Source organism: Impatiens glandulifera, chromosome 9, assembly GCF_907164915.1.
Source record: "Impatiens glandulifera chromosome 9, dImpGla2.1, whole genome shotgun sequence".
Taxonomy (NCBI): Eukaryota; Viridiplantae; Streptophyta; class Magnoliopsida; order Ericales; family Balsaminaceae; genus Impatiens; species Impatiens glandulifera.
This window is the reverse complement of record NC_061870.1, coordinates 27,795,519-27,807,597: the sequence shown is the minus strand read 5'-3', so window position 1 is coordinate 27,807,597 and position 12,079 is coordinate 27,795,519. Positions and strand designations below refer to the sequence as shown.

General features: G+C 30.4%; 2 protein-coding genes across 3 annotated transcripts; both read left to right on the top strand.

Annotated features, from left to right (window-relative positions):
* Window positions 1-752: 752 nt before the first annotated feature.
* Window positions 753-3,080, top strand: LOC124914799 (NAC domain-containing protein 37-like). The gene is made up of 3 exons (XM_047455407.1): window positions 753-1,057; window positions 1,142-1,434; window positions 2,264-3,080. Exons 1-3 carry the CDS (start codon window positions 898-900, stop codon window positions 2,843-2,845), a joined length of 1,035 nt encoding a protein of 344 aa, XP_047311363.1. The 5' UTR covers window positions 753-897; the 3' UTR covers window positions 2,846-3,080.
* A 4,560-nt stretch (window positions 3,081-7,640) lies between these two features.
* On the top strand, window positions 7,641-10,486 carry LOC124916709 (protein BASIC PENTACYSTEINE6-like). Of its 2 annotated transcripts, none has more exons than XM_047457462.1 (3): window positions 7,641-7,867; window positions 9,254-9,306; window positions 9,404-10,486. In XM_047457462.1, the coding sequence occupies exons 2-3, from the start codon at window positions 9,298-9,300 to the stop codon at window positions 10,268-10,270; spliced, it is 876 nt and encodes a 291-aa protein (XP_047313418.1). In that variant the 5' UTR covers window positions 7,641-7,867; window positions 9,254-9,297; the 3' UTR covers window positions 10,271-10,486. The 2 variants fall into 2 exon arrangements, with proteins under 2 accessions (XP_047313418.1, XP_047313419.1); XM_047457463.1 differs by having other exon boundaries at window positions 7,641-7,876.
* Window positions 10,487-12,079: the final 1,593 nt, after the last annotated feature.

Sequence of the window (12,079 nt, the reverse complement as noted above, 5' to 3'; positions counted from 1 at the left end):
GTAAGTTTTTTTTTTTAATTAGATAAAAAATGTAGTGTATTGAATTAAAAAATTTAAGAAATTATGGGGTAATATCAAATTTGTACCGTAAAATAATAATAAAAAATTCGAGGTGAGTTTCAGCCTATCCGAACCCCTACATAGATCCACCTCTGATTATAAGTTGGACTTTTAGTGTTTGCGTAATAATCTCTTACAATAGTTTTATGTAACAAATTAACGCAAAAAATTATAATCAAACACATTTTGCGTTTAAACGTAATTTTCTTTTTACCACCCTCTAACTGAATAAACTGTAGGGAATAATGTGAGTATATAAGTTGGATCCTATCAAACATATATAAGAAAAATAATAATACCTTCTCAAAATTAAAACCGTTCAATATTATTCAAATAAATCGAGTTTATTATAATAAATTCAAACCAAACAAGCTCCAAAGTGGGCTTATCATTACATTTGCAAAGATGATCTAAATAAAAAATGGGATTATTCATTTTTCTCCTTTGTCTTGTTAATTCATCTAAAACACCCATTCCTTTTTTTTCTTTTTAATATTCACCAAGTTTTCAAATCACAATATGCAAAACAAGTAATTTAATTCCCTTTTTGTAATTCTTTAAAAAAACAACAATTTTTTTCTATTAATTTGGCATGACATCAAGAAACCTTTTTCCTATTTAAACCTTTTTTTAGCCCATTCCTTTCTCCCCAAGCCAGTCCCCCCCTTCTCTCCTTTTTGTATTATTTGCAATTCATATATATGATATATGGTTATGATTTAAAGATGATGATAAGGGTTAATAAGAAGGCGATGACTTTGATGCAGTTGTAGCAGCAACAAGAAATTAACAGTAGAGAGAGAAAATAAAGATCATCAAAAAAAAAAAATATTGAACATGAATTCTGATGCATGCATTCCACCAGGATTCAGATTCCATCCAACAGATGAAGAACTCGTTGGATACTATCTAAAGAAGAAGATCGAATCTCAAAAGATACATCTTGATGTTATTCGCGACATTGATCTTTATAGGATCGAACCTTGGGATCTTCAAGGTAATACATGATTTGATCAACCTTAATTATAATCAATTGGTGATTCACTTATAATTAATGTATTTATATATGTTTGGTTTGCAGATAGATGTTGGATTGGGTACGAGGAACAGAATGAATGGTATTTCTTTAGCCATAAAGATAAGAAATATCCTACGGGAACCAGGACGAATAGAGCTACAATGGCAGGGTTTTGGAAGGCGACAGGAAGAGACAAGGCGGTGTATGATAAGTCTAGGATTGTAATTATTGGTATGAGAAAAACCCTAGTCTTCTACAAAGGTCGAGCTCCCAACGGTCAGAAAACTGACTGGATCATGCACGAGTACTACAGACTCGAGGATTCCCATGATCAAAATATTGCTACTCTTACACAGGCAAATTATATATCTTCCTTTCCTTTTTAAATTACTTATTTTCAAGAACTATTTTTTTTAATTGTTGTGGAGACCATTTTTCAAATAGTGCTCATTGGGTTTTACAATTTTCATGCATGCATGAAAAACATCATCACTTTGTGGCTCTTGATGTCGTCAAATTTAGTTATGTATCGAAAATATCTTGTTTATGCATACAAATTTGAGAAAATGTGTCAAATTTATTAAGTTAATCGAAAAATAATAATATGGGTAAATTTTGGATAAACAGCAGCAGACAGAAAGCAAGTTCAGGTTTCAAGCCACTAAACGAATTACACAATCTTGTTATAACTTAATTATTTTACTATTTTTTACATAAATTTGACACATTTTTTAAGTTTGTATACATAAACAAAATAGTTCTTGTATATAAGTGAATTTAACGAAATGAACTAAATTTGTAGATAAATATGATATTTTCCAAACAAAAATTATTATTATTAAAAATTTCCTCTAGATTTGATCACTTGCAGAAAAGAGAGCTGATCAGGTTCTTTCCTCCGTCCTTTTTTCTTTCTTTACCAAATTGTGTACTGCCATTAGTGAACTCAACTCATGTATTTTATATATTATCATGACCTAGCCTTTTTTAAGGTAGGATTTTGAACCTTCCTTAAATATATTATGTTGTCAGCTTCAATATTTATGTCTTTAGCCTGTAGAACAAGAGAATGTGCAATAGTACTAGTACTGCTTTTTGCAGACGCAACCTCCATCCCCTTTCATCAATGAACTCATTTGATAATAATGTGTTTGCTAGCTAACATGAAGAAACTTACTCTTGTAGGAAGAAGGATGGGTGGTTTGTCGAGCATTCAAGAAAAGAACAAATGGGCTAGCCAAGACAAGTGTTGATCGTTGGGACTCGCCCTACTTCTATGATGAATTACCTAGTGGCATGAGGAGGCAATCCTCTTCGAGTAATATCTTACCCTATAACAAGAATCTCTTGTGCAAGGAAGAAATAGAAGTTGTTAAACTCCCTCAACTTGAGAGCCCCTCCCTTCCATTACCAAAGAGTCTAGCAACCGCATCGATAATTCATAATTATGAGGAAGATAATCAAAGCAAAGGATTCATCAATGTCGACAACTATGTGAATGTGAAGAATAAAGTAACAGATTGGAGGGCACTCGACAAGTTTGTTGCTTCCCAACTAAGCCAGGAAGATAAACATGACTCGAGATTGAGGGAAAATAATCTTGATGATAATAGCTACAACAACAATATTGGTTGCGATGATTCAGATATTACATCATTGCTTTTGTTGCAGAGTGGAAGACGAGAAGAAGTTAAGAGATTTAGTGGCTTTCTTAACTCGGGCGCATATGGTGATATTGGAATTTGTATATTTGATCCTACACATTAATAATATGGAGATAGACTTCACAATTGGTGTCAAAACCAACTTGTAATTACTAATATTTCCATAATGTGTAGTACTACTCTAAGATTGCATACATCTTTTGATGAGTAATGTTGTGTAAAATAATGTTCTATGCCTAATTCTATGAGTGCAAATATCTTTCTCTTCTTATTTCTTTCATTGAAAGATAAGAGGATTGACAATATGTTTGATTATATATAATGCAGTTACTAACTCACTATATCTAGTAGGAAAAACCAATAACAATGGGATAGACCAGATCGTCAATATTGATCAAATACCATGCGAACTCACCTTAATTTATCAATTGCGCGTTATAATATATAGTCAACTTATGATACAAGTATTTGGTTCGTAATTAGTTCGTATTTTGTTTTGTTTTCATTATAATTTTGATCTTTATAAAAGACTCACTTTTTCAAAAATATACAATAGCCTTTGTATTTGTTTTCTTGTTAAACTAAAGTGATTTTATTTATGTATTTAATTTTTAATTGATAGCTAGAGACTCATAGCTCTGTAGTAAAGTGTAAAAAGTTGTGTTTTTAAGATATTGAGTTCAAAAAAGTTTTAATAAATATGCACATTTTGATAAAGATATGGATCAAATAAATATCTTCTTTTTAATAATAACTCACCAAAAGAAACATTCTAATAAAAGTACTAAAGCTAGAAAAGCATTGTGGGGTCAATAATGGAGTAAGTAGGAAAACTAACTCTTTCACACACACAAAAAAAATCTAAACTAAAACATCTTAAATTAACAAGGTTTATGTTACTTTGATATTCAGCCGATTTTGTTCATGTTTTATTGGATGTCCATGATAGTTAATTACCTGGTTTATGTTCTTTTCTTTCCTTTATGAGTAAATTGGTTGTTCAAGTAATTCATTAGCCCATTTATTGGTAGTTGATTTGTTCTTCGTTTTGGAGATTGTTTCTTTAATTTATGGATAACGTCGTGGATTTGACCTTTTTTTTTTAGAATTAGATAAACAATAATAAATTAAATTGAAAAAATTAGGAAATGAGAGAGTATATCACATTTTTAGCATAAAAAACAAAAAAAATACCTCAATCCTACAAGTTCTTTTGTGATTTTGGACCAATGATTTATTTTTACAAATAACCTCATGGGTATGATTTGTAAAGACCGAAAAACGAAATAACAAACAAATTCAAAATATCGCTTTTCAAGGTATAAATTATTGTAAAACCTCTAGTTGATTTGAAGCTTAAACTTGTGATCAGTAGATGTGCGTATCCATATATCATGTCATAATTTTTATTTATAAATATTGTGTATATATGATCAGCCAAGAATTTGACAAACTCAATTAATAACAAAACGAACAAGGCCTTAGAGGGGTCCAGCCAGTGGACCAATGGTTTGTCTAGCATGCGTTGTGCAACGTGGCTCCTCTTAGCATGCTTGTCTCTTGGGGCACCAAATTTCCCTTTTTTATTATCTCTATGTCTCTCTTTCAACCTTATAAGTGCATAGTATAATTCGCAATTTGCTAAATTAATTTGTGCAATAAGTAGAAACAAACATGTCTCATTAACCCCTTTTTTTTTTCTCAATTTATACTATTAAGAGTAATGAACGAAAAAGTTACAATAAATTTAATCAAAATTGATCTTTTATCGATAATGATAATCGTTTAACTTATAGTAGGTAGTACTAAAACGCAAAGTTGTTGTTAACATTTAAAATGAAAAAGACATTAATAATCAGATGATCTAATAATAAGAATTGAAAACCAAAAAGGATGGTATGGTTTTGAATATGGCTTTTGAGTGAGTGACAGACAGAAGACAGAGTACAGTTAAACAAACAAACAAGCAATAGCAGCTAGCAGACAAAACTACCAATTAAAGGCTTTTTGGACCATTTTTTTATATATATTTATCTTTTATTGGGACTTAATAACCCACTTAATTAAACTCTTTTTGGAATGTGAAAAGAATCGATAATGAAGCTGACAGCAGGCCCCCGCATGAAAGACATCAGATTTATATATATATATATATATATATATATATATATATATATTGAATGAGAGCTGTAAAACTAAAAAGTGATAATCTTTTGAATACTTAATTTGAAAATCTATCTTCATGCAACTCTTAGGGTTAGTTTTATTCTTAAACTAATTATATGTATAATTAAGTGCTTAAAACAGTTTAAGATTCAACTTATAAACTATTTTTCTTCTTTCATGTTTTTTTGAAGGAAGGTGATACTAAATAGAGGAAGATGCATAAAAATGCTATTAAATCCTATATAATATTTGTCTATATATATGGTTTTTAATTTTCCAAGAAACTCTATCAATCTTTCATTTCTCAAGAACACTCTCAATCTCCCATTTTCTCTTTAAGAATAAAAAAAACTCAATTAGGATTTGTATCATTGGTAATCAAAGCTTCTTCTCTGATCAAGAAGATATTCAGAGATATTAAAAAAAGTCCAAATTCTCCTAGATCAAGTTCCACAAATTTGATGGTGAAGCATTAAAGAAAGAAGATAGTTTGCATCTTAAGTAGAAACACACACAAAAGTACCCAAATTGAGAAACATAGAACATTTATAAGAAATCTTTATAGGCCCAAGTTTGTTTTTAAGTGAAAACATGTCATCTCAATTTTGATAAAAGGGTTCGCAACTGTATTTGAATCAATAGTAACTTTTTTTTTTTTATATGAAGAGTACTATAAAATGATTAAGTTGAATTCTCATTTCATGGAGGAGATATGTTACAAATTCAATGATTTAAAGTCTTAGTAGCTACTAATGAACATATATATATATATATATATATATATATATATATTCTGACAAGTGGTTTTTAAAGTGATTATATGACAATATTAGTTGCTAGTATAATTAACAGCTTGTTTGATTTTGGATTTTTGAATTATTTTAAGAAATTTTACATAAAATCTAACACCACTTCATCAATTTAATCACTAATTTACTTTATTAAAATATCAAAATTACTCTTTATTAACCTAAAAAGAAGAAAGAGAAAATATAAGGATATTTTGATATTTTAACCCTAAAAAATTACTTTTTTTTTTTATTTATCAAAAAATGTTTTTTCTTAAAAAAAAACTTCCTCAACCAAGCTCTAGTGTCAATAATAGTAACTTTATTTTTTATATGATGAGTCAATTGTTGTTATATGAGATTTTACAGAAATAAAATTAGATTCTAATACAATTTTAAGTATTGTTATTAGTGGTCTTATTCTATATTATAATAAGATTGACAAAACTATGAATGTTATTTATCTCACAAATGGACCAAATATTTGGAAAGTTGATATAAATGTAAGAATTTAAAAATCTAAAATTATAATAATGCACCTGGATATATATTAATAATTAAGTTGTTAATTTCTTCAAATTATAGAGAAAAATTATTCAACTTAAACTATTTTTTATTGACAATATATTTCAATTTTATGGTTCTTAAAGGGAGTTTTTTTAAGGCAAAGAATATCTCTATGATTTGTGTTTGAAAAAACATTAACAAACTATAACACTTGAGTCGAGTCTTTGTATAAAAAAAATTAAAAAAATATATAGTACTTTAAAATAAAATATTAACACTTTAAAAATGTTAATTAACTAGTTTTGTTTATATTTAAGGATTGTGACGGCCGATAATATCTGGCCAAGCACGTTGTGCCAATTGAGATCTTGTGTCGTGATCAAATAATCTAAGCCTTACTAATTATATCGCTTGACACTAAATTATGACCTATAAATAGAAACACTACCTAAACAAATTTTGAAAATTCATATAATTTTATCTGAAATTTTAACTTTTTTTCACTTGAAATATGTCACTTTTGCATTGACTATTTTTTGCTTGTCTTTATAAATGATCTCCTCTGGTTTAAGGTTAATTAATAGCTTTTTTGTGTTTCCAAATCAAATATGTTCTCAATTTTTATTAATATATTTTTTTTAAAATCAGCTTCAGTTTCATGTACCACAATTGATACAAATTCGGCCAGTTTTGGAAATAGATTCTATGAATAGTAGTGACAATACAGGAATCAATCCTAAATTCTAATGGCAATCGGTTATATTGGTTATATTGGGTTGGTTGATCTTCTATGCCTCTGGTTATATCATTATGTATTTAAATATCAAATATTAATAATATGTATAAAAAAAAAATCAAAATTATGATTTATGTATAAAAATAATGTTAACATCTAATTTTGTTTACATACTAAAATTCTAATTTCTCTTATAAATTTAACTTTATTTTATATTTTATCGTATAATTATATACAGTGCGTTGTGTCGTGTTTTGTGCTAGATAATATATCTTACCACCAAACTCTAATTTTGTTGAATTAATTGAGTTTCTTATGTTTTTATTTATTTGATAAATATTGCATCGTGTGTGTTGAGATCGTACAGACCCAGAATCTAATTTTGTTGAATTAGTTTAGTTTATAATGTTTTTATTTATTTGATAAATGTTGCATCGTGTCTGTGTTGAGATAGTAAAGACACATACTCTAATTTTGTTGAATTAATTTAGTTTATAATGTTTTTATTTATTTGATAAATGTAATTATTTATATTTATTTAAATATATATTTTATTAATAAAAAATTTATTTACTTATAAAAAATTTATTATTACATCCCAAATTTTTCAAAAATATTTTGGAAAGAGTCAAATGGTCAAATTCTAAAGCCCAAGTGAGTGTAATATAAATTGAAATCAAGAAAAACATAGAGACCGAAGCTTTTGCCCTGCTACAGTAAAGTGGATAGGGGCTTCATTTCATAAACCGGCAGACGGAACAGTTCAATTCCATTGCACCTTTTCGATTGACGCCTCCTCTTCTGAATATATACCCTAGTGGGCATATCGAACTCTCTATTCTTCGATCCCATCGTTCCCGCAAATGTGAAAAGGAAAAGGTTTTCTTCTCTACGTTTCGACAGCTGACCTGAGAAGATACATCGGGAGGTAAAAAAAGTATATTCTTTACAGTAAGAATCGATAATTATACAAATCTGTTTTTGGGTTTTTCTTAGTAAGCATTTTTCTTCTCTTTGGAAGCCAATTCTCAATGAGATTTGTTCATGTGCCCCATATTTTGGTTTCACGTCTTTAGTTCAAATTTGTGATCGATTGCAGTATTTCATTTATATAAAACCTATCTTTTGATTTTGGATGTCTACACTGTAAACTTGCGTATCCGTGTAGTTAATAAGGTGTTGATTCTTTGGATTTTGTTTCCATTAAATTAAATTCAAGATTTCCTTTCAACCAAGGTAAATTTGTGGACTTGCATAATCTTCTCTATCATTTATGTTAGAAATTTGTTGGATCCTGATAATGTATTTTAAAGACACCTTGTCATGGTTGATGAATGTCATTTTTGTTCGATATCACTTTGTTGACCTAAACATATCTTTGGAAAGAAGATGCAGAGCTGCTTAAGCAAATTGGCAAAGCAATTACTGCCCTATAACGTATGTTTTTTATTTCAGACTTTCTAGTATATTAAGTTTTTCTTAGGAATCCCCTTACCAATCAATTTCTTATTAGATGTTTGTGCACTTGAAAGTAGGGTTTTTACAGTTAATATGTCATTTCTGCCATGATCACCTGCAGTGTAAACTTCAACTATCTCTAAAAGATTCAAAACTCAATTGAACCTTTTAGCATGCCCATCTTAGTTTGCAATGAGCCGTTTAAGACTTACTTATTGGGCACCCGCCTGAAATCTAATTGTTTCCTTATTCTCAAACAAGTTTAGGGATTTTTTATTGCTATTTTTGGAAGGGGAACGGGTTCTTGCATAAACTGGCTTGTCACTAAATTGCAAGTTAACAGTGTTCTAAATTAGGCTTTCTCTTTTTAGCTAAGATTGCTACATATGGACTTGATAAGCTTGCGTGGTTAAAGATATTTCTCTAAAATTTCAGTTCTCTGTTGCGACACATCCCTGATTATAGTGTCTTCATCTTAAAAAGAGTTAGTGTGTTGTGCTTTTAGGGTTTAATCTTTGTCTTTATTCTGCTTTCATTGAACAAATGGACTCTGCTATCTGGATGGGATTCTATGGTGTTCCATTCCCACTCCGAATCCCACTATATAAGACTATCTTTATTGCATTCTTTTCTGTAGCTGTTTCCAGATGAGAAATCTTCAATATTTTTTCTAATACAGACTAGATTCAGTTTCCCAATGTGATTTCATCTGGATCCACATCTGGATGAGAAATGTGAAAGATTAGGTGTTTCCAAATAAAACTATTTCTATGATTGAATCAACATTAAAGATGATTTTGATTAAGCATTTGGAAGTTATTTCATAAATAACTCTTGATATTTTCTGTGGCAACAGTTTAAAGGCCTCATCATTGTGGAAGCAGGCTTGATCCAATTTACATGGCAATGGTATTGAACCTCTTACTAAGTTGAAACAATGTTTAGCAATTGTAGCATGATGTAAAGCTTTATTTATCTGTCTCATTTTTTTTATACGTATTTGAAGGAACAAAACTTGACATTGAAAACCTACATGGCTATCATGGCTGAGAGGGACGCTGCTATTAGAGAAAAGAATATGGCACTTGACGAAAGGAGAAAGCTATTTGCTGAGAGAGACATGGCAATGCTGCAGAGAGACGCAGCTATCTCCGAAAAAGATTCTGCCATAGAAGAACGGGACAAAGCTATTTCTGCCCTTCAAATTCGCGAGAGTTCCATGAATGAGAAAAATCTTTCTGGAGAAGGAACAAATGACATTTACCACTACCCACAACAGATGCAGGACGTACCATGGCTAGCTGAAGCTGCATATCATCCAATCCAAGACGAGCCCATCCATATGTCTTCTGATAATAATAGTGCCAAACCAAAGAAAGGTAAGCAAAACAAAGAAGCTGGTGCAGGTTCATCAAGAAGGCTGCCTAATACTAAACTTTTTGAAAAGGGTAACATGGAAAACACCGAGGAAGGATCGCACGACTGGGAAAATGAGCTGGACTTTGGTAGTGAAGAAGATCATGATAATAATGATAATGATAATGATGAGGATGAGGATGAGCTTGAAGAGCGTCATGCTCTGTGGAGGGAGAATTCGGGGCTGAACCAGATTATGTTTGATGAGACAGTAATGCCATCTCCGATTTGCACTTGCACTGGCGTGCCACAAGCTTGCTACAAGTGGGGGGACGGAGGATGGCAATCTATCTGCTGCTGTGACATTTCTCAATCGCAGACTCCTGGCAAGCGTCAGGCCAGAATGGAAGGAAGGAAGATGAATGGAAGTGTCTTTACACAAGTGCTGAATCAATTAGCCTCAGAAGGCCATGACCTGTCTACTCCAGTTGATCTCGCCAACTATTGGGAGAATTAGCATACAAACAATCAAAAAAGGCAATTGAGAATCAATTTGCAGAACAAAGAAGGGTAATATGATGTATGTATACCAGCAGACAGATAGTCGAAGGACTAACAAAAAATTACTTCTTTTTTTTAAAAAAAAATGGTCGTGAAATCTCGAACCCAAGACTCTTCCAGTTGAATTCTGCTTTTTTTCAAAGACCTTTCTATAGTGATTTGGGTCTTTTCAAATATTGACTGCATTGCTCTGGGGTCTCCTTTTGTTTCTCTCATGAAATTTCTCTCTTTGGTTATCCTCCTGATCAGGCATCTTTTCTTTTTCTTGGGTATAATATTTTAAACTATCTTCATCATGTTATTGCAATAACTGTCGGTTAATGAAATGAAATGTATTTAATAATTCAAATACTCATAAATCCAAAAATATTTCCATTTTCCATGATGGCCCTCAATTAAAGCACATTTACATTATGGTTTGTTCTCAACTATTCATCAAGTGTGATATCTTAGTAAGGCTGCTAACATATCTCAACTGAGGAATTTGATTATAGTGTTCTCTTTGGACTATGTTGATTCACTTTCAAAATGATAATAGATTTGCCAATAAAATCGCTTTCTTTTGTTAAAACAGACTGCCTTAATAGTTGTGTAACCTCAAAGTGGAAATTTGATGAAATGGCCTTAAATATGGCTTTATTTGATTTTTTACTAACGCATAAAATTAAATGCGTTGGTGACACCTTTATATTTTTTTGACGAAATTGTCCCTATCGCGAGATGCAACTACCGATTGCGTCTGGCATGTGAAAAGTCGACAATGCCTTGCAATTTTTTAAAAAAATATATAAAAAATTAAAAAATATATAAAAAATAAATGTCGGTTGCGCTCGCGATTATAAACTTTTCGCAACGGGAACATTTTCGTCCAAAAAAAAAAATTTGTCACCAACATATTTAATCTTTGAGGAATCAAAGGACATGGCTGATTAGACTATTCATGAATTATATGTTTTCTTGAAAATAAAAGCTCACTCTCCATTGGAAAAAAGAAAGTGATAATTCTTTGTAAGAAAAGACTGAGGGGTTCTTATATCTTCAGCCCTACACAAACTTCTAATTATAAATCAATTATCTCATTTTATTTATCATATAATTATACATGTAACATCAATCTATATATTATTTTTTCTTCTTTTTTTAAAATAAAAAGATTTAGTAGTGTCGGGCATTTCCATTGAAAATTGAATTTGAAAACTTAAATTGTTACATTTATTAATTGAATAAATCATAATTTGATGAGTCATTAAATTGTTACATAGATACATTATTTGAATAATTTATAAACAATTACTTTTAGCATCCAACAACCAGATAAAGTTTAGAACTTAATTCTAGAGTATTGGAATAATCAATGGGGGCAATAAGAGTATGATTGAGTTTTTCGGGTTATAATACTTGTTTTATAATGTTGCAGTTTTGTAAAACAATCTCAACATGTTCTTAACAATAATGTTGAAGAATTCCATAAACTGATATATCAACAACACTTCAAGCTGTCGGCCAAAGCTGTTGACACTGCAAGCTTCTCTCCTGGGACTAGTTTGGAAGGAAAACAATACATGCATTTGTCTTTTATCCACACATAAATACAATCTTATCCAAATGTACAAATCTATATATAATCTGATGCATGAGATTGACCCTTTATTTTCACAGGTTAGCAGCATTTGAGGGCATGAAACTACCGTAAATATTCTTAAAACACCTACCCACAACTCAAGTATTGTAGATTTTGTATCACAAGGATAACAAATCAAATCAA

What these genes read in the sequence shown, in the direction of transcription:
- LOC124914799 (XM_047455407.1), top strand. Translation starts at nt 898, where the DNA reads ATGAATTCTGATGCATGCATTCCACCAGGATTCAGATTCCATCCAACA. An exon ending in CGAACCTTGGGATCTTCAAG is followed by an intron (nt 1,058 to 1,141) that starts GTAATACATGAT and finishes TTTGGTTTGCAG; the next exon opens with ATAGATGTTGGATTGGGTAC. An exon ending in ATATTGCTACTCTTACACAG is followed by an intron (nt 1,435 to 2,263) that starts GCAAATTATATA and finishes TTACTCTTGTAG; the next exon opens with GAAGAAGGATGGGTGGTTTG.